Below are 21,851 nucleotides of genomic sequence, written 5' to 3'. Positions count from 1 at the left end.
AGGTCACTGGGCAGAGTGACCCTGCTCAGTTCAGTCTCGAAGGGGGGAGAGATGTGATGGGGTAGGGGCTGTCTGTGTGAGGAGTGGGAGAGCAGAGGAGGACTTTAGGGGATGGACGATGCCAGGGCCTGTAACCTGAGCTAGGTAAGGGAGGGGAAAGGTCAACACCTTTGCCCGGGAAGGGGAACAAAGGAAGGGGGTGGCAGGAGGGAAGCAGTTTGAGTTTGGGCTTGGGGCTGTGTGGGCGGAATTCAGGGTATCCTAGCTGGGATCCAAGCACCCTGAACCCCCAGAAGGACTCGGTGGAGGGGTCCTGGTTGTGCCTGCAAGCTCTGCTGTAACCTGCAATCCTCTTGTCCAATAAACCTTCTGTTTTACTGGCTGGCTGAGAGTCACTGTGGGTCCCAGGAAGAGGGGTGCAGGGCCGGACTCCCCCACACTCCATGACACACCGGACAGCAGCGCCTGTGCCTGCCCCGCTGCTTCCCTTGTGGCGAAGTCTGATCACGACAGCCAGACTTGCACTGGGGCAGGAGCCTGTCCACGGGTTCGGAAGCACCTGCAGGACACGGGGGCAGGGCCTGCCTGTCCCAGGTCCCAGCACACACCCCTGGCCTGGCTGCTGTGGCCGGCGGCGCAGCCAGGGGAGCAGTGTTCTGCCTTTGTTCACTGCCCACTGTGCCAACGACACGCGATCCAGGCCCGCTGCTGTGACTGCCGCTGCCTCAGTAGCCGGCCTGTGTGACCCGGGTGAGCTGCCTCGAGCTCCCTGGGGCGATCAAGGGGCATCTCTGGATGCCAGTGTCGCTGGTGGCAGAATCAGCAGCTGAGCCCAGGCGGGGCCGTGCAAGGCCCCAGGGACGCTGGAGGAAGGGCTCTGTACAGCAGAGGAGCAGTGTGCAAAGGGTGGTTGTCAAGGGGCAACGGGTTCTTGGGGGCTCAACGACTCCTCCCTCCCCGAGCCCCAGGGAGTCCAGCACACAGAGCCGCCTCCAGCATGCTCACCCCCTTCCCGTGGGCACTGCCCACAGGGACACCCTCCACCCAGCCCTCTTGGGCACTGATCCAGCTGCCGCAGAGCCCCACGCCCAGCTCGGTGAATGCTCAGCCTGAGCCCTTCGAAGGGGCATGGGCTGCCTGGGGACCCCTCACCCGCTGTTCTGAGGGTGGCTTGTGTGTGTTGCAGGCAGCAGAAAGCCTACATTGCCACGCAGGGGCCCCTGGCGGAGACCACCGAGGATTTCTGGCGTATGCTCTGGGAGCACAACTCCACCATCGTGGTGATGCTGACCAAGCTGCGCGAGATGGGCCGGGTAAGGGCTGGGGGGCAGGAGACTGGGCTGGGGAAGGGCTTTGGGGGACTGAGCCGGAGAAGGGCTGCCAGGAAGCGGGAGCAGAAGAAGGGCTGGGGGCTGGGCCAGGGAAGGGCTGGCAGGAGCTGGGGCCGGGGAAGGGCTAGGAGGCGGGGGGCGAGGGCCAGGGAGGGGATGGTGGGAGGCAGGGGCTGGGTGGAGGTGGGGGCCGGAGAAAGGCTTTGGGGGGCAGGGGCAGGAGAAGGGCTGGGGGCTGGGGAAGGGCTTTGGGGGGCAAAGGCAGGGGAAGGGCTGGGGGCTGGGCTGGGGAAGGGCTTTGGGGGGCAAAGGCAGGGGAAGGGCTGGGGGCTGGGCTGGGGAAGGGCTTTGGGGGGCAGAGGTGGGGGCAGGGGAAGGGCTTTGGGGGGCAGGGGCAGGAGAAGGGCTGGGGGCTGGGCTGGGGAAGGGCTTTGGGGGGCAGAGGTGGGGGCAGGGAAAGGGCTGGCAGGAGGCGGGGGCAGGGGAAGGGCTTTGGGGGGCAGAGGCAGGGGAAGGGCTGGGGGCTGGGCTGGAGAAGGGCTGGGGGCTGGGCTGGGGTAGGGCTTTGGGGGGCAGAGGTGGGGGCAGGGGAAGGGCTAGCAGGAGGCGGGGGCAGGGGAAGGGCTTTGGGGGGCAGAGGCAGGGGAAGGGCTGGGGGCTGGGCTGGAGAAGGGTGGGGGGCTGGGCCGGGGAAGGGCTTTGGGGGGCGGGGGTGGGGGCAGGGGAAGGGCTGGCGGGAGGCTGGGGCTGGGGGGAGGCAGGGACTGGGGACGGGCTTTGGGAGGCTGGGCCGGGAAAGGTCCTTGGGGGACGGGGGCAGCGGAAGGGCTGGGTGGATGCAGGGGCAGGGGAAGGGCTTTGGGGGGGCAGGGGCTGGCGGGAGGCAGGGGCCGGAGAAGGGCTTTGGGGGGGCTGGGCCGGGGAAGGGCTTTTGGGGGTGGGGGCAGGGGAAGGGCTGGCGGGAGGCTTGAGCTGGGGAAGTGCTGGGGCTGGCGGGAGGCAGGGGCCGGAGAAGGGCTTTAGGGGACGGGGGCAGGAGAAGGGCTGGGTGGAGGCAGGGACCAGAGAAGGGCTTTGGGGGATGGGGGCAGGGGAAGGGGTTTGGGGGGCTGGGCCGGGGAAAGGCTGGGGGGCTGGGGAAGGGGGGACTGGTGAAGGCCCATGGAAGAGCCATGTGCTACTGACCTGGGCCGTTTCCTGCCCCTGCTGGCTCTGTGGGGCCCGTGCTCTCAGCAGGAGCATCCCAGCCTGGCTAGCTCCACGCTAGGGTCCCGGAGCGCAAGGCTAGCCTGGGCCCAGCAGCTTTGGGAGCTGCCCAAGGGTGGAGATACCCCATGGGGACACGGTCCCCGACCACTGCTGCTGCAGGCCAGGGCTGTCCCAGGGGAGCCGGCTGGCCGAGGCTGCCAGACGCCGGTGCTGCTCTGGGGGCTGGCAGACGGCAGGTTAGCACTGGCATCCCGGGCACACTCCCCACTGCACAGGGGGGTGACCCAGCCCCTCGCCAGGCCAGCTGCCCTCATTGGCCTTGGAAACGTTGCCCCATTCCTGGTCCAGAGCCCGCAGTCTTCAAAGTGACCTGCCCGTGACTGGGAGGGGGTGGGGAAGGGGACCCCACCCTGGAGAAGTCCTTGTGGGGGGATTGGGGAGGCGGCAGGGCTGGAGATACACAGGCCCCCTGGGTGAGGCCCTGGCTTTGCTCCTTCACGCGTCTCCTCTTGCCTGCAGGAAAAGTGCCACCAGTACTGGCCGGCGGAGCGCTCGGCCCGCTACCAGTACTTCGTGGTGGACCCCATGGCAGAGTACAACATGCCCCAGTACATCCTCCGTGAGTTCAAGGTCACCGACGCCAGGGTGAGTGGGGCCGGCGGTGTTCCGGGGCGCGTCCCTCCCGCGGGAGCAACTCACCGAGGCCGGACAGTGACGGGGCTGGGATCCCCTCGAGGGCCCAGCAGGCTGTCGCTCCCGGGGCTGTTCTCGTCTCTGGGGCAGGAGCTGGCGGCCAAGCCCCTTCCCAGCGCCCCAGCAGTGACAGAGGCAGCCAGACCCCTGGGCTGGGGCTGCACCTTCAGCTGAGTCAGCCCTGGTTGGGCATCCTGGCACCGTGCCCCCTTCTCCCTGGTGTGCCCACTTGGCACCAGCCAGTGGGGGAGGAGACTCAGGCCCAGAGGGATAGCTTAGTGATTTGAGCATTGGCTTGCTAAACCCAGGGTTGTGAGTTCAGTCCTTGAGGGGGCCACTTAGAGATCTGGGGCAAAAATCGATCCTGCTAGTGAGGGCAGGGGGCTGGACTCGATGCCCTTTCGAGGTCCCTTCCAGTTCTAGGAGATTGGTACATCTCCAATTATTACTAACAGCGCAGGGGAACGAAACCTGGCCAGACTCAGTCCCAGGTCACCTGTCCCACACCCAGGCCTGGTCCAGGTCTGCGGAGCCCGGCCCCTGCGAGGCGAGGCCCAGCCCAGCCTGGGAACCCATCCCTGGGGCAGTGCAGAGCCCGGCCCTGGCCTGGGAACCCACCCCTGCAAGGCCCAGCCCAGCCCTGGATCCCGGCCCGGGAGCCCACCCCCAGGGCTCTGCAGAGCCCAGACCCCACGAGGCCCAGACCAGCCCTGTCCCAGGAACACCCCCCCCCGGGGCTCTGCAGAGCCTGGCCCCGGCACAGGAACCTGTCCCCGCCACCAGGGCTCTGCAAAGCCCAGACCCCACGAGGCCCAGACCAGCCCTGTCCCAGGAACACCCCCCCGGGGCTCTGCAGAGCCTGGCCCCGGCACGGGAACCTGTCCCCCCCACCAGGGCTCTGCAGAGCCCAGTACCCCCAAGGCATCCCTTGGGCTGTGCAGAGTTCAGCCCTGGCCTGGGACCCCACCCCTGGGGCTCTGCAGATCCTGGCCCCCGCAAGGCCCAGCCCGGCCTGGGACCCACCCCCCCGGGCTCTGCAGGCTGGCATGTGAGCAGGGCCCACACAGACGTCTCCTCTCCGCAGGACGGGCAGTCGCGGACCATCCGCCAGTTCCAGTTCACGGACTGGCCCGAGCAGGGGGTGCCGAAGACGGGCGAGGGCTTCATCGACTTCATCGGGCAGGTGCACAAAACCAAGGAGCAGTTTGGCCAGGATGGGCCCATCACAGTGCACTGCAGGTGAGCGCTGGCAGGGCTGGTGCGGGAGCAGGGCTGGCCCTAGCATTTCACCACCCCAAGCACGGCGGCATGCCGTGGGGGGCGCTCTGCCGCTCGCCGGTCCCGCAGCTCCGGTGGAGCATCCGCAGGCACGCCTGCAGGAGGTCCACCAGAGCCGCCTGCCGCCCTCCTGGCAACTGGCAGAGCACCCCCCGCGCCATGCCACCCCAAGCACGCGCTTGGCGCGCTGGGGCCTGGAGCCGGCCCTGTGCGGGAGGCTGCCCAGGGTAGGCAGAGCTGGGAACCCCACCCCACCCAGAGACACCGTCCTCCACAGAGCCACGAGGGGTCCTGCTCAGCAGCGCTCCCTGGAGCCCTCAGATGCTGCCGTCTGTACGGCGGGGCAGAGCTGGGAACGGCTCTCCTGCCCCCCAGCAGCCCTGCTGGGAACTGTTCTCCTGCCCCCCGCCCCCCCGGCAGCCCTGCTGGGAACCGTTCTCCTGCCCCTGCCCCTCGACAGCCCGGCTGGGAACCGTTCTCCTGCCCCCCGACAGCCCTGCTGGGAACCATTCTCCCGCCCCCCGACAGCCCTGTTAGGAACCATTCTCCTGCCCCCGCTCCCCCGGCAACCCTGCTGGGAACCGTTCTCCCGCACCCCAGCAACCCGGCTGGGAACTGCCCTCCTGCCCCCCAGCAGGTACAGGCTGCCACACAGGACATGGAGGGGAGCCCAGACCTTCAGCAGGCCCAAGTCCTGGGGAAGGCACGTGGGGCGCTGCAGGGAGGCTGGGTAGTGCCCGCAGTGCAGGGGGACAGGAAGCAGAGGCCCCCAAGAGTCTCTGCAAGCCCCTTCCCATCCAACATGCCCCCCACTGGCAGAATGGGCCTGGCTCCCTGTGGGCCCGGGTGACTCAGTGCCGGGGCAGCGCTGCGGGGGGACATGGGGCCTGGGGTCTCTGCTGACAGCCCCTCTGCTCCTTGTGCTCACAGCGCTGGGGTCGGGCGCACAGGAGTGTTCATCACGCTCAGCATTGTCCTGGAGCGCATGCGCTACGAAGGGGTGGTTGACATGTTCCAGACGGTGAAGACCTTGCGAACGCAGCGACCAGCCATGGTGCAGACAGAGGTGGGTGCCCGCGTGCCCCCTGCTGACGGAGGGCAGGACTCCCCCAGGCTGGGAGCTGGGGTGTGCCCAGTAAAGGGAGGCTGCACTCCCAGCCCGGTGCCAGGCGCTGCCTTAGGCCTGTGCAGAAGGGTCTCGTTTCAACAGAGCTGAATCTGGCAGCAGGTCCCAGTCTCTGGGCTGCCCTGGGCTCCAGGCTGGATCAGGAAGCCCTGGTGGGAGGAGGGTTCTTGGGCTGGGCTGGTGGGGGTGGGGGAGCTGGTCTTCCCCTCTCTGCTTTATGCTGTGCCCCCCACCCGGAGCAGCCAGGCGGGTTTGCAGGCACAGGTGTCTCTGTCCCGCTCCGCAGGCCGTGGCCAGGCCACTGGTTAATGTCTGGTGTCTTGCTGCCTGGACCTGGGCAGCTGGAGCCTCAGTGGGGTTAGTTCTGAGCCACCGGCTGCAGTGCTTGGAGATCTCACTCTGAGCTGGAGAGCCCCTTGCGAGGGCCGGGCCTGGCGCTGCCCTAGGGACAACCAGAGCGGGAACCAGCAGCCAGGGCCCCGGGGGCACCTTAACCTCTGACCCTTCAACCCAGCCAGATCCTGCAGGACAGCCAGCCAGGGTGACCAGACAGCAAGTGTGAAAAATCAGGAGGGGGGGAGGGGTAATAGGGGCCTGTATAACAAAAAGACCCAAAAATCAGGAATGTCCATAAGCCCAGTGCATGCCCCTCTCCCTGGAGCTTGGGTGAAGTGCAGCCTCCATGCTAAAATACCAGCCTGCGCTGACCTGGGCTGGGAAGCACCCTGCCCTGACCCCGTCGAAGGGCCCCACCTGGCCCCCGCCTTGCAGGCGGTTCTCACTGTGCAGAGGGCGATGGGCCCAGAGAGACGCAGGGGCCAGGATGGCACAGGGCGTCAGGAACAGGGCAGGTCTCCCGAGTCCAGGGCTAGTGCTCTAAGCACTGGGTGGCCCTGCCTCCTACCTCTCCTTTGGAACATCACAGCCGCCTTGGCCATGTGCAGGGACTTGGGCTGGGGCCAGCGCCTTTGCTCAGGCTGTCCCCGGGGTGAGTCCTTGTGCCGCACTGCACAGCGCCCCTGCCTTTGCACAGGGCACCTCCCTTCACACGCCTGCCCTCTCTCCGTGCAGGACCAGTACCAGCTGTGCTACAGGGCAGCGCTGGAGTATCTCGGCAGCTTCGACCACTATGCAACGTAACTAGTGCTTCCCCCAGTCACAGTGGGAACGTCTAGGAGCGGAGAGAGTCCTCCTGAGCCACAGCTGCCATTCTTCAGTCCTGTACAGACGCTGCTGCTGCCGAGGCAGCAGACCTCCCACGGCCGACCAAATCTGACCACCGCATTCAGGAGCATCGCTCCGTGCTGAGCAAGGGAGTCCGACTCCAGCGGCATTTCCAGTGTCCCGTCAAACGTCTGCTCACTTGTCTCCCTCTCCGCCCCCTCGCGCGACTGCATTTCACAGACAGGCTTTAGGTGGATGGAACGGGATCTTTTTTTATCTGTAAAATAGTTACTCGTGTTTTTATAATCCTTTCTCTTCGTTTGCTAGTCTTACCATCCTGCTGGGGCAGAGCTGGGTCTGTCAGGCCTTCTGGGGTTCCTTTCCTGTTGCCTGTTTCCCCTTCTCCTGTGTTCGGATCCACCCCTGCCTTTGGTGCTGCCCATTTTAGTGCAGCCACTTGGAGACCCCAGCAGTGCCTGGCTCACAGTTCCAGACCCTCCATTCCCCATAGGCTGCTTGTAACCCTCTGTAGAATAGAAATGTTCACCGAACCGGAGCTAAGCTACTGATGAGTTCTTTAGCTGTTTCCCCTTATTTCCTGGTGGGGGAAGGGACTTGGGGTCGCGGGAGAGACAATTCCATCACAAGCTCGAAACTGGTCAGTCCTATTCAAGTGCGTGTTAACCCATTCAGTGCCCATGTGTGTTGGCAGCTCCCAATCTGACGTGACTTGTCGGGAGACCCAAAATCCCAGACTCCTGGCCTGGGGGCCTCTCTGTGTCTCACTGGGGATGGGGCAGGAAGGCTGCAGAAGCCGACCGCAGTGTGTCCCTTTCTGCTCGTGCTGCGGTGGTGGGTGTGCAGGCAGCTGTCACCAATGAATGCATCACCACATTTCCAAAGGGAAGGAGCACAATTCTAGCAGCTCCCGCAAGGGGGCTGCGGGGGCTATTTTTGGAAAATGGGGTACGTCAGGGAAGGGGCAGCGGGGGAGGGGGGACATGTTTTCGGAGGTTGGGTGTATCTATGATTTCTGCTATCTTGCAAATGTTTAAAGTCATTAGAATATTGTACTTTCGGCTACTTCAGGACGTTCTAATGAACCAATGTGGCAAGTCTACTGGACTTAATTGAATGGTACTATATCTTACTACTCCTTATCCTATCGCGCTGGCACTAAAGACGGGCGGGCCGCCCTCTTGGGTGCACAGAGTTCTCTGTAAAGGTGGTGGGAGGGTGGCTAATTGTATTATCGAATGTATTCCAATGCTAAGAATCTGAGCGCCGGTGAAATCCGCAATCCGGGGTGGGGATGTTGGAGGAGACGTTCATTTTTCCCTTGTGGATGCATAGTGCCGTAGGGGTCGCTGGTGTACACAGTCTGTTTTCTATTTGTTAATAAAAAACAATCTACAGCATCATTGCCTAATTCTTGATGTTAATAAATTTGAATAATCAGGTTTCATACAAGCTGGTCTTGCTGCCTTCTTTGTTCAGCAATAAACAGAAGCCAGGGGCCTTTCTGCTATGGGCCCTCGTGAGCTCCCACCCTTAGGGAGCAGGCCAGCTCCCCGGGCCGCAGGGGACCAGGGCTCGGGTGCTGCTCACAGGGACGGAGCCCTAGGGGCCTCTCTGCTGCCGCATTCTTGGCAGCTGACTGGGCCTATAGCGGACGTCGTGGAGCCCAGCCTGGCTGCGAACAGAGGAGCAGGGGAAATGGGGCTGTGACCCCTCCCATCTTCTGCCCTGGCCATGTGAAGCGCAGCGAGAAGGGGGCACAAGCCCTGTCAGAGGCTTGGCAATGGAGCATCTGCATTACTCGTGCTTTGAACCTGTCACAGGGGACAGTCAGCAGAAAGGGTTGAAGAGCCGCAGAGCCACTCTTGTCCCAGTGCGGCAGCTCTCTGGGGCGGACGCTGCTCAGCTTTCTCTCCTGGAGAAAGGAGACGCTAAACCTAGCTCGCTGGGCTCTGACTGGCTGCAACGGACTCTCCTTCCAGGGGCGAAGGGGAAAGGGGGCAGCTCTGCTAACTGTGGCGGGAGTGCTCCCCTTCCTGGGCTGGGTGGGGCTCAGCTCCCTGGCCTCTGTGGAGCGAAGTAGGGGGGATGGGCACTGCCAACAGCAGCTGGTACTTGGCAGGGAGGGGGCTCCCCACGTCCTTGCAGTTCACAGCCCCTGGCATGCAGTGATGGGTCCCAGCTGGGCGTCTTCTCCTCTAAGGGAAGAGCTGCCCCTGGCATTGGGAAGGGGAACCAGGCAGGTCCCTCTCCTTGATACAGATGCTCCACGCCAGTGGGGTGGATGGGGGGCAATGCAGGCCAGGAACCCCTTTTTGATACAGTGTGTCTCCCCCTATGCTGCCTCCAGCCCAGGGAGCACGGGACCCTGTGCTGCACGTAACTGTGAGCCTGGAGACGGAGCTGCACCTGCACTGCGCTGGAACCATGGCCCCCAGCAGCACTAGAGCACTGCTGGGCTGCTGGGGGGGCTGGTGTCTTCTTAAAGCTGGGACCCTTCCCTGGCCAGGCCATACAGCACAGTAATGCGTCCCCAGTGCCTGCACTGCCATGGAAAGTCGCCCTTTCTGTTGCAGTACAAGGTGGGCTAGTGCCAAAATAGTGCTATGGTCTAGCTCTTGCCCCACCACCAGGCAGGAACCTCATTGCCACAAACCCAGCCACTAGTTCTTGCACATGGCCGAGAGTCACCATTCCGCGTAGCAGGAGATGATTCGTGGCACTACACACTTGCATGACAACGGCCCCCACTTGGGATTTTTCCAACTCCAAAATAATTTCCCACAGACCGGTAGCAATCTAATGTCACAAGTGCCTTAAATGCAACGTTTGCTTTAGTGAAACCACTCTGACAGCTTGGCCTGCTGTCCCCAGGCGCTGCAGCACTCTGGCTTAGCTGGGAGGAGAATGCGCTATGTCGTCTCACAGGCAGGCAGGGGTCATGGAGCTGTGAGGGCCGCGTACCAGTCAGCTGGCAGGAGAAGCATGGAGATCACTCGAGTCCCTCCTCCACATCTGGGTGTCATGTAACCCCATCAGCAGCACAGGAGCCTGGCAGAGATGTGAAGTGGCCCGTTCCTCGCAATGGGATTGGCACAGCTGACGGGATGAGTGACACCTGAGGCCATGGCTATACTAGCAAGCTTACGGGGCACAGCTGCAGTAACATCGCTCGTGTCGCTGCTCCGTAGAGCCAGGCAAGAGCTCCCCCCAACGAGCGGCGGGAGAGCGTCCCCCAGCACCCCGAGGTCCAGCACCTACGCTGAGGGGGGGTCTTTTCACACCCCTGAGCAACATGCATTGACAAAAACGCTGGTGTAGCCATAGCCTGAAACAATAGCTTGTGACGTGCTCCATGGATGGGCTCATCCCCCTATCCCTGCTTGGCTACACCCAGGCGTTGTACGGCTTGACCAGCCTAGTTAACATGGTGCAGCCACTGAATGCGGATGCAAATGTACTGCTATAAAAGCACTTATACTGGTACAGCGTATTCCTGGCCGGGAAGGGACCTGAGCACGTTCAGCCCAGTGTAACTACGTCCTTATGCTCCTGGCCCAGAACTGACAGAATCTTGCACCAGCCTCTCTGGGTCATTGGCCGTGTGGTAGCCAATCCCTCCCATTAGCCTAGTCCAACACCACCGGGCCAGGCTTCGTACCTTGCTCACAGTCCTGCTGTAATGGGATATGTCTACCCAGGCTGCAGCCGGGAGCCTTCCTGCCCAGCTTGATGGACTCTCACTACCTGCACTTGCAGCATCACCTAAAAATACCTGCATAACCGGCACTTTGAACTGGACAGGAGCCTGGCTCTGAGGCCCACCCCTCTTCCTGGGCTTCAGGCACCAAGCCACAATGTCAGAGTGCTGGCTATGCAGGTACTTCTAGAGCACTAACATGAACCCAGATCCACGGCCGTGGTCTGGGAGGCTCCCTCCCATAGGCTGCGTACGCATTTCCCTATGGCCCGGTATCTTCAGCTAGCCATCCCTGTTCAATCAGGCCTGCCTGTGCCATCATTAGCTACTTCCTAGCCTAAGGGGGCAGCCTGAAACACCTGGGCCTCATAAAACTCCCTTTGGCAGAGAGATGACAGGGAGCAAACTGGGCTTCTGCAGAAGGGCCTAAAGAGGAGCTGGAGGACTCCAGGGGAGGCGCCTGGGGGCCGGAGCTCTAGTGCAATGCAGAGAGCCTTGCTGGTAGCCCAGAGGGGCTGAGTGTCAGAGTGGGAAGCCGGCTGGGAGTCAGCGCTCTATCCCAGAGCCAGAGCGTGGACAGTAGCCCAAAGGGACTGGCAATGCTGCCTGGAGGGCAGGCGGAAGAAGAGCCTTTCTATGTCTTTCGATCTGAGTTATCCTGAAATGAGACTGAATGAGACACTGACCCAGAGGGAGAACTGAGCCATGTGAATTCCCAGGAGAGAGAAAATCCTGGTAAATTATATAAAAAGCTCATGGGGGCAGGGAGGCTGTATTGTTCAAACAACCTGAACTTTGGATCCCTCCCCCTAGTCCCTCACAAAGCACAGCAGATTACAAGGCACTCTGAATGTGCATGTGGTGCTCAGAGCCCTCGAGAGAATCAGCTGTTAAACAGTAAGACAGTCTAAACCTTAAATGTAGTGGTGACCTTCCCCAAGTTACACCCTGCTTGCTTGACCTTTTTTAGATCCTCAGCGTGTAATGCCCATCTGCAGCTGGTCCTATGGACCAGGACATCATTGTTTGCAGTCTATACTCGTTCCCTGCCCCGTGGGTGGGAAGAGGGCCTCGGCAGAGATGTGAGCTGCCCCATCCTTTGCAATGGGGTGTTAATGCCAAAGGCTGACAATGGTAAGGTAAAGGCTAGTAAGTAGAATCATGATAAGAGCACTGCTTAGCTAATGTGTTCATCTGATGTGGCTGGAGAATCAGATGATGGTTTATTCAGCACCACAGCTGAGCACAGGGTTAAGAGCCATCAGACCATAACCCTGTGCTCTGAGGGGATTTTCCAGTCGACTTTTAAATATTTCACTTCCAGACAGTGAAGCACTGGGGCACTGCACTTCGTAGGCTAGTCCGCACTCCGGCGCAACTCACTCCAAAGTTTCGCCTGTTTCAAAAAGAATAAATCTGTATTTCATCCCAATACTCCTAATCCAAGCTTCTATCTGAGCCACCAGACAAAGGAGAAGAGGTTTGAGATGGGGCTCCAGTAGCCACCAAACAGGAGGGAGGAGGGCAGCTGAGGTGCTACCAAAGGTGGAGGTGGGACTAGTGAGGAGTGAGCATAGGTCCTGTACCTTTTTTTACCACATTTTGCCCTGGAGGGGAATGGCTTGTGAGGGCCCTGCCCTCACTTTATAGGTCTCCTAGTAACGCTAAGCAGCATACTGCGCACGCGCTGGCCTTTGGGGATTCAATTGATTAAAGGTGGTTTTTACTGGTACATTTGTTCAATAAGACAAGAAATGGTTGCACCATTTAGCAAGTAATTTCTCTGTTTGCTTCAGGTGGACATCCGGCAGCTCCTTCCCGCCCACTCCCAGGGTTCTTCTTGCCTTCAGCTGCTTGCATAAACATTTTCATTTGTAAAGTTCCCACTGACGGTGACTGTTTTGCCTGTTCTGAGCTGGCTCACGATTGGGAGTGGAAACATTCTGGACCCTTCAACTAAAGCTGCCTGATGCCTTCCCACTGGTTTTTAACAAGCAATCACCACCTGAGTATCAGCCATGGCAACAAGCCATTGCCCCGATTTCTCTACCTTCACTCCATTTACCACGGAAAATGGCTTGCATCAGCCTAATACGGAAAAGTTGGTTCAGGATTCCAGAAATGAAACAGCGTGTGCCTGCCCAATGACACACAAGCCGGAACATACACTTCTTCTTCGAGTGATTGCTCACATCCATTCCAGTTAGGTGTGTGCGCCGCGCGTGCACATTTGTCGGAAAACTTTTACCCTAGCAACTCAGTGGGCCGGCAGGTCGCCCCCTAGAGTGGCGCCACCATGGTGCTCGATATATACCCCTGCCGGCCCACCCGCTCCTCAGTTCCTTCTTACTGCCCGTGTCGGTCGTTGGAACAGTGGAGCGCGGCTTAGCTGACCTCCACTTCCCTAGCTACTCGTAGTTCTCGTATATAGTTATGCAGTTATAATCCTTTTATATATATATATATTTGTATAGTTATACGTTTTTTCTTTGCTAACATAGTTAGTTTAGTAATTGTTAGCGGGGTTCAGGAAGTAGCCCCTTCCATGAACCCGGTGCCGGAGCCCATGCACGGCTCACCGGGTTTTAAAATGGGCTCGGCCTGCCAGAAGCCGATGCCAAAGGGAGATCCACACGACTCCTGTTTGAAGTGCCTCAGGGAATCACACTTGACAGCTAAGTGCCCCATTTGCAAGGCTTTTAAGCCGAGAACAAAAAGGAGCGGGACTTTCACTTACCCCTCCACCTTTGGCGCCGAGTGATGATCAAGCGGCTGGCAGAAGCGCCTCCTCGGCACCAGACCCCACCGGTATTGCCAAGGCCTTTCGGCACCGGCCGTCGCCGGCACCGAAGTCGACTCGGCACCGCTCCCTTCCTCCGAGGTCGAGAAAGCCTGCGATTCCTGCTGGTGCCTGATGGCTCCCCGGCACGCGCCGTGGTTGAACCCCCTACTTCTGCTGCTTCCGTGCCACCTGCATCGCAGCCAGAGAGCTCGTCTAAGTCAGATTGCCCGGCACCAACACCTGCAGAGGCACCGATGACATCGGCACCGCCGATTCCAGTCCCCCAGGGCCATTGAATCCGGTGCCTGACAGCTCCCCGGCACGCGCCGTGGTAGAGCTTACTGCTCCTGCTGCTTCCGTGCCAACTGCACCGCAGCCAGAGAGCTCGTCTAAGTCGGATCGCCCGGCACCGACACCTGCTGAGGCACCGACGACATCGGCACCGTCGATCCCGGTCCCACAAGGGCCGTAGAATCCGGTGCCTGACGGCTCCCCGGCACGCGCCGTGGTTGAGCTACTGCTCCTGCTGCTTCCGTGCCAACGGCACCGCAGCCAGAGAGCTCGTCTAAGTCGGATTGCCCGGCACCGACACCTCTGAGGCACCGACAACATCGGCACTGTCGATTCCAGTCCCACAAGGGCCGTCGAATCCGGTGCCGGACGGCTCCCCGGCACGCGCCGTGGTTGAGCTTATTGCTCCTGCTGCTTCCGTGCCGACGGCACCGCAGCCAGACAGCTCATCTAACTCGGATCGCCCGGCACCGACACCTACCGAAGCTCTGACGACCTCGGTACCATCGTTCCCGGTCCCACGAGGGCCGTCGAATCCGGTGCCTGACAGCTCCCCAGTATGCACTGTGGTTGAGCCTGCTGTTCCCTCCACGCCGGAGACATTACCAACGGCGAGGGATCTCATTGCCATGACAGAGTCGATCCTGCCTGACCCCGGCACCGCCGGTGCGGGTAATACAGTCTCTTCATGTGACCGTCCTCTGTCAGCACAGCAGAGCGGCACTGTTCATGATCACGGTCCCGCAGACACTCCAGGTCCTGTCGGCACGCCCGACACCACTGGCAGTCCCGGTGCTGTTTTCCTCATCAGTACTGGTAGCACTCGCTGCACCGGTCGGTATCCTGTTCGCCGACCCGCTATCGGCACCGTTCCGACTCCCGGCACCGCGACAGGTACCTTGACTCCTGTAGCCTCTCCCCGAGCCTCGAGATCTCGGTCGACCTCCCGGCACCGTTCTGGTTGAGGGTCTGGATCTCGTTCCAGGTACCGGTACGCCTCCCGGTGTCGGTCCCCGGTGCCTAGTTGGGCAAGGTCCGATAGAGTCAGAGACTCTGCCTGTGCCTTCTTTTAGTACCTCCATGGCCATCCAGACACGCATCCGTGTCATCCCACATGCACAGATCTTATGCTCAGGACCACGATTCTGATATGATGGCCAGCGGGCGCCAGCCCCGAAACCGAAAGAGGCTTGGCGAATGAACCTGCTTGGCCACCAGGTGTACTCTGCAGAGGCTCTGCAGCTCTGGGTAGCAAAGCAACAAGCCTTGCTTAGCTGCTATAATTATAGCACCTGGGTGAAGGTAGTTTAGTTTATGGAGTTTCTCCCTCAAAACTCCCGCCAAGAGTTCGCTGCCATCTTGGAGGACGGGGGAAAAAGGTACCCAGAGCGTCTCTCCAGGCCTCGTTGGACGCAGCAGACTCTGCAGCCAGGACTCTGGCCTTTGGTGTCGCCATGAGGTGCATCTCATGGCTTCAGGTTTCAAACCTCCGGCCGGAGCTGCAGTATGCCATTCAGGATTTACCCTTTGTTGGTAAAGGCCTATTCGCAGCAAAGACAGCCCCAGGCTGCGAAGCCTGATGGACAATAGGGTCCTAATGCGCTCTCTCAGCATGCATATGCCAGCGACCAAACGCAGGCCTTTCTGTCCCCAGCCGCCATACTCTGTGCCTAGCCAGAGACAGGACTTTGGCAGACGGCGAGGCCAAGGTGGTCGCAGACGAACGTCAGGACCCCTAGAGAGCCAAGGTCAAGGTCCCTCGCAATTACCACTGGGACCAAAGACGAACCTTCCAAGGTGCGCCTGAGGGCTGTGTACCAGTCACAGGCCGGGATCCCAATCCCGCTTTCTCCTGGCGTGGCCCCAGTTAATTTCAGATCGCTGGGTCCTGCACACGGTGGAGCATAGGTACCACCTCTAATTTGTTCCAGCCCTGTCCCCCTTCAGGGACCCCTCTCACGAGCAATTCCTCTTACAAGAGGTGCAGACGCCGACTGACGAAAGGGGCAAGGGGGTTTACTTCCGTTATGCCCTAGTCCCCCACTCGAATGGAGGTCTCAGACCTTCCTAGTCCTGCACGGACTCAACCGGTTTAGGATAAGGTTGAAGTTCCGCACGGTATCCCTGGGAACCATTATTCCATCCTTGCCTCCTGGGGGCTACTATGCCGCCCTTGATATGAAGGACGCGTACTTTCGCAACGCCATCTTCCCTACGCACAGGAGATACCTCCGCTTTCTAGCCAACTGTCAGTACTTCTGGTTTACGGCCATAGTCGCCGCCTACCTTCGCTGATGTCGGATATGCGTCTTTCCGTATCTGGACGATTTGCTTATCCGAGGAGACTCTGAGACACAAACCACTCAGCGCGTGGGCATCGTCACGGTCTTATTCACAGGTCAAGGCCTGATGATTACTACAGAGCAATCCACTCTGGTTCCCACGCAGAGGTTGGACTTCCTAGGGGCTATCCTGGTCTCCTACCTAGCCGGAGCCTGCTTATCACAACTGCGGTTTTAGGCGATGACAACAATCATCTGAGGTCTGAAGACTTTCCCAACGACCTCGGCTCGTACTTGTCTCAGTCTCCTGGGTCCATGGCTGCCCGCAAGTTTGTAACCAAACACGCCAAGCTTCGCCTCCGTCCTCTCCAAGTCTGGCTCACCTCGGCGTACCACCAGGACAGGGAGCCAATGGTCATGGTAGTCACCGTTCCCTCAAGCACCTTCGGCTCCCTAGAGTGGTGGCTAACTCCCTCCCTGGTGTGGGCAGGGATGTGGTTCCATCCGCCCCAGCCCTCACTGCCCCTGACGACGGACGCGTCATCTCTCTGCTCGAGTGCTCATGGTCACCTCCGAGCTTAAGGCCTTTGGTCTTCTCGGGAGCTGGCATTCCACATCAATGCCCCAAAAATGAGAGTAGTCCGCCTGGCATGCCAGGGGTTCCAGCGGTGGCTGCGAGGCCGTGGTATCTCGGTGTTTACAGCCAACACAACAGCCATGTGCTTCATAAATAACCAGGGAGGGACATGGTCCTCCCCCCTTTTGTCAGGAGGCCATCCATTTCGGGGAATTTTGCATGGCCCACTCGATGGAGCTGATGACGTCCTTTCTCCCAGGCGTTCGGAACGTCTTGGCGCTTTGACTCAGCAGGTCTTTCCTGTCTTACGAGTGATCACTCTGCCCCATGTGAGGCGTTCTGCTTTCCAGAAGTGGGGATGTTTCCTCACATAGACCTGTTCGCTCACCGCGAGAGCAGAAAATGCCAGATGTTCTGCTCCTTCCAAGGTCTCTCCTCGGGATCGATCTTGGACGCATTCCTGATGCCGTGGAAAGGCCAACTCCGTTATGCCTTCCCACTGTTCCCACTGGTTCATTAGGTCCTGCTCAAACTCCGCAGGGGCAGAGCGCGCATCATCATGATCACTCCAGAGTGGTCCAGGCAGCACTGATATACCACGTTGCTCGGCCTGTCAATAACCGACCCAATTACCCTGCCACCCCACCCAGACCTCATCACTCAGGGCAACGACAGGCTTCATCACCCGGACCTGCAGCCTCTTCGCCTCACGGTGTGGCTGCTGCGTAACTGAGCCGGGGTGACAGGAAGCCTTCCACCTGGTCAACATACCAGGCTGGGTGGAAGCGTTTCTTCTACAGCTGCAGTACGCTCGATCTTGCTCCTGCTGGGGTCTCGATCCCCTCTATTTGGCCTGCCTCTGGCCTTCAGCGGCAGGACCTGGCGGTATCATCGCTGAGGATACACTCAGCAGCCATCTCTACCTTCCAGCCAGGCTAAGGTGGACCTTCCGTGTTCTCACACTCTATGGGTTCGAGGTCCCTCAAGGGCTTGGAGCGCTTGCACCCTCAGGTGCGCCGCCCAGCCCCAACCTGGGACCTCAACCTAGTTTTAACCAGACTTATGTCTCCCCCAGTCGAGCCGTTCACGACCGGCCCTCTGCTATACCTGTCTTGGACGACAACTTTCCTCGTAGCTGTTACATTGGCCAGACGGGTCTCCGATCTCAGAGCTCTTACGGTGGTTCCGCCGTACACTAGGTTTCACAAAGACAAGGTGCAGTTATGACTGCACCCGGCTTTCCTCCCTAAGGTGGTTTCGGCCTTTCATGTTACCCACAGCTCAACGCAATGGGCACAACCATTGCACTCCTTGGACATCTGTGGAGTGCTCGCATTTATATTGCGCTGACAGAACCATTTCGTAAGGTGCCCCAGCTCTGTCACGGTAGCGGGCCAAAGGGAGGGCTTGCTTGTTTTCCTCTCAGAGGATCTCATCTTGGGTGATGGCGGACATCCGCACTTGTTATGATTTGGCTCATATTTCCCCAAGCCACATCACCGTGCATTCTACCAGGGCTCAGGCTTCATCTGCCGCCTTGCTGGCTCGTGTTCCTACCCACGAGATCTGTCGCGCAGCTCCCTTGGTCCTTGGTCCATACCTTTGCTTCGCAGTATGCCCTGGTTCAACAGTCAAGAGATGCTGTAGCCTCTGGCTCAGCAGTTTTCATTCTGCCACATTTCACTCCGACCCCACCGCCTACGTAAGGCTTGGGATTCACCTAACTGGAATGGATATGAGCAATCACTCGAAGAAGAAAAGATGGTTACTCACCTTTGTAACTGTTGTTCTTCGAGATGTGTTGCTCATATCCATTCCACACCCGCCCTCCTTCCCCACTGTCGGAGTAGCCGCAAGAAGGAACTGAGGAGCGGGTGGGACGGCAGGGGTATATATCAAGCGCCATGATGGCGCCACTCTAGGGGGCAACCTGCCGGCCCACTGAGTTGCTAAGGTAAAAGTTTTCCGACGAATGTGCACGCGCGGCGCACACACCTAACTGGAATGGATATGAGCAACACATCTCGAAGAACAACAGTTACAAAGGTGAGTAACCGTCTTTTCTAGTTTTCTGCTATCTTGCACCCTCCCACAATACAAGAAAAGTTTTTCAGACCATATCTGTGGAAGATTTTGGGTCCTCTGTTTGCCTCATTTCTATTCATCTCAGGTGCTAGTTCTGGCCCTTGAGTTCTCCTGATTGTAATTGAATTGTCTCCTCAGAAGAGAGGCTCACCTGAAGCTTGTCTGGTTTTGTGCTGGGAAGGTTCAGCAGGACCTTCATGGCTGCTTTATGACAATAACCTGACAGCAAAGGAGACCGCCGGTGGGAGAAACGAAATAGCATCTTGGTATGAGTGCAACCAGTCACTTTGCTCATGGGTTCGGGGCATGGTTGCAGGCTCCTTTTAGGATGGTTATGTTCATCCGCACTGCTGTGCTCTGGTGTTTATGCAGTATAACTAAGGCCTTCCTTACTCTGCAATAATGCAGATCCCGCAATATTAAACTCCCATGACAATTTTGACAGTGGGAGCCCCAGCCGCCCTGGGATCAACAGCACGACCTCCCACTCTCAGCCCTGGGCAGCCAAACACCGGGAGCCCCCACTGTCAACAGCGGGATTCCGCTCTCAGGCCTGGGCTGCCGACAGTGGAAAATTGCAGAAAAGTCATAGACTTGATTACCGCAAATAAGGTCCATTATTACTTTTCTGCGATTTTCCAGGGCTTGTCCACAACTCAGCTGCAATTTTTTTTGACAATCATCCTGCAATTCAAGTAGGGGTTTAATTATAAAGCATTTAGCATAGCAACCTAACCAGCACGTCCCCATCAAGCTCAGATGCGTGTCAAATCCCGCCAGGCGTTTCCCTGGGTCATGGTGAATTTGGTGCCAGATTATTGTGTAGTGTCAAACTCTGCTGAGGTTTTGTTTACACACACAAGTTGTACCAGTTTAACTAAATTGGTTTAGAAAGTGAATTAGCCAAATTGGCAAGAATCCAATAGAGTGGACATCCTTAAACTGACTGATGATAATTAGCTAAAATCAGGAAGCAACAGATGTAAGCAGAACTGAAAGTGGGCACACTTAATGTGAAATAAGTGTCCATACAATGGAGTTGCTCGTTTAACAAAATCACTGTCAAAACCCATTAGTACAACTTGTGTGTGCAGCCACGCTAGGTGTGTACATGGTGTCCAGTTCACTCTAGTCTGTAGCCAGTGCTGGGTGCCACCCGATTGCCGATGTGGGCTCAAGGAAGACAAGCTCCTTGTGCCAAGATCTCAGACCTCTGCTGGCATGTGCCCTGTGGGGCCAAACCTCTGCTGGCTGTAATGGAGACGGCACGAGGCCTCAGCCAGTTACCACCAGTGGGACCATCGCCGTGACAACCCCATGAGGACAGAACTCCTAATGGGAACGATGCAGAGCAGAGTGAATAACTCTGGACTCACCCTGGCCCTGCAGACCACACTAGCAGGTGCCCCACTTGCCCCTAGCACAGGGCCAGGGCTCCCCCTCCTCAGGGCCCCTCAGCACAGGGCCACGGCTCCCCTTCCCCATTCCTGGGCCCCCCCAGCACAGGGCCACGGCTCCCCCTCCTCCTTCCCAGGTCCCCCCCTCAGCACAGGGCCACGGCTCCCCTTCCCCATTCCGGGGTCCCCGCCAGCACAGGGCCAGGGCTCTCGCTCCCCCTCCCCGGGTCCCCCCACAGCACAGGGCCAGGGCTCCCCCTCCCCGGGGCCCGCCCCAGCACAGGGCCAGGGCTCCCCCTCCACCTCCCCGGGTCCCCCCCAGCACAGGGCCAGGGCTCTCGCTCCCCCTCCCCGGGTCCCCCCACAGCACAGGGCCAGGGCTCCCCCTCCACCTCCCCAGGTCCCCCCCCAGCACAGGGCCAGGGCTCTCGCTCCCCAGGGCCCCCCCCCAGCACAGGGCCAGGGCTCCCCCTCCACCTCCCCAGGTCCCCCCCCAGCACAGGGCCAGGGCTCTCGCTCCCCCTCCCCAGGGCCCCCCCCAGCACAGGGCCAGGGCTCCCCCTCCACCTCCCCAGGTCCCCCCCCAGCACAGGGCCAGGGCTCTCGCTCCCCCTCCCCGGGGCCCCCCCCAGCACAGGGCCAGGGCTCCCCTCCACCTCCCCGGGGCCCCCCCCCAGCACAGGGCCAGGGCTCCCCTTCCCCATTCCGGCTCCCCCCCAGCACAGGGCCAGGGCTCCCCCTCCCCGGGCCCCCCCCAGCACAGGGCCAGCACAGGGCCAGGGCTCCCCCTCCCCGGGGTCCCCCCCAGCACAGGGCCAGGGCTCCCGCTTCACCTCTCCGGGTCCCTCCCCCCAGCACAGGGCCAGGGCTCCCCCTCCAGCTCCCCGGGTCCCTCCCCCCAGCACAGGGCCAGGGCTCCCCCTCCCCCTCCCAAGGTCCCTCCCCCCAGCACAGGGCCAGGCCTCCCCCTCCCCGGGTCCGTCCCCCCCCAGCACAGGGTCAGGGCTCCCCCTCCCCGGGGCCCCCCCAGCACAGGGCCAGGGCTCCCCCTTCACCTCCCCAGGTCCCCCCCCAGCACAGGGCCAGGGCTCTCGCTCCCCCTCCCCGGGGCCCCCCCCAGCACAGGGCCAGGGCTCCCCCTCCACCTCCCCGGGTCCCCTCCCAGCACAGGGCCAGGCCTCCCCCTCCCCGGGTCCCCCCCCCAGCACAGGGCCAGGGCTCCCCCCCCACCTCCCCAGGTCCCCCCCCCAGCACAGGGCCAGGGCTCCCCGGGGCCCCCCCCAGCACAGGGCCAGGGCTCCCCCTCCACCTCCCCAGCACAGGGCCAGCACAGGGCCAGGGCTCCCCCTCCCCGGGTCCCCCCCCAGCACAGGGCCAGGGCTCCCGCTTCACCTCTCCGGGTCCCTCCCCCCAGCACAGGGCCAGGGCTCCCCCTCCAGCTCCCCGGGTCCCTCCCCCCAGCACAGGGCCAGGGCTCCCCCTCCACCTCCCCGGGGCCCCCCCCAGCACAGGGCCAGGGCTCCCCCTCCCCAGGTCCCTCCCCCCAGCACAGGGCCAGGCCTCCCCCACCCCCTCCCCGGGTCCGTCCCCCCCCAGCACAGGGCCAGGGCTCCCCCTCCCCGGGGCCCCCCCAGCACAGGGCCAGGGCTCCCCCTTCACCTCCCCAGGTCCCCCCCCAGCACAGGGCCAGGGCTCTCGCTCCCCCGCCCCGGGGCCCCCCCCAGCACAGGGCCAGGGCTCCCCCTCCACCTCCCCGGGTCCCCTCCCAGCACAGGGCCAGGCCTCCCCCTCCCCGGGTCCCCCCCCCAGCACAGGGCCAGGGCTCCCCCTCCACCTCCCCAGGTCCCCCCCCCCGCACAGGGCCAGGGCTCCCCGGGGCCCCCCCCAGCACAGGGCCAGGGCTCCCCCTCCCCCTCCC

The 21,851-nt window shown here is 60.9% G+C and overlaps 1 protein-coding gene across 21 annotated transcripts in view; it reads left to right on the top strand.

The window, feature by feature from the left end:
• PTPRF (protein tyrosine phosphatase receptor type F) overlaps window positions 1-8,255 on the top strand; it is a 630,174-nt gene extending 621,919 nt beyond the window's left edge. For all 21 annotated transcript variants that reach the window (XM_030572314.1, XM_030572312.1, XM_030572306.1 and 18 more), the window contains 5 exons: window positions 1,187-1,313; window positions 3,060-3,185; window positions 4,318-4,472; window positions 5,442-5,577; window positions 6,709-8,255. In XM_030572314.1, the coding sequence (XP_030428174.1) occupies window positions 1,187-1,313; window positions 3,060-3,185; window positions 4,318-4,472; window positions 5,442-5,577; window positions 6,709-6,777 (613 nt within the window). In that variant the 3' untranslated portion in view covers window positions 6,778-8,255. The remainder of the gene's footprint in view (window positions 1-1,186; window positions 1,314-3,059; window positions 3,186-4,317; window positions 4,473-5,441; window positions 5,578-6,708) is intronic.
• The last annotated feature ends 13,596 nt before the right edge of the window (window positions 8,256-21,851 follow it).

The sequence above is a fragment of the Gopherus evgoodei genome, chromosome 8 (genome assembly GCF_007399415.2).
Source record: "Gopherus evgoodei ecotype Sinaloan lineage chromosome 8, rGopEvg1_v1.p, whole genome shotgun sequence".
Lineage (NCBI taxonomy): Eukaryota > Metazoa > Chordata > Testudines > Testudinidae > Gopherus > Gopherus evgoodei.
This window is presented reverse-complemented; position numbering and strand designations above follow the sequence as displayed.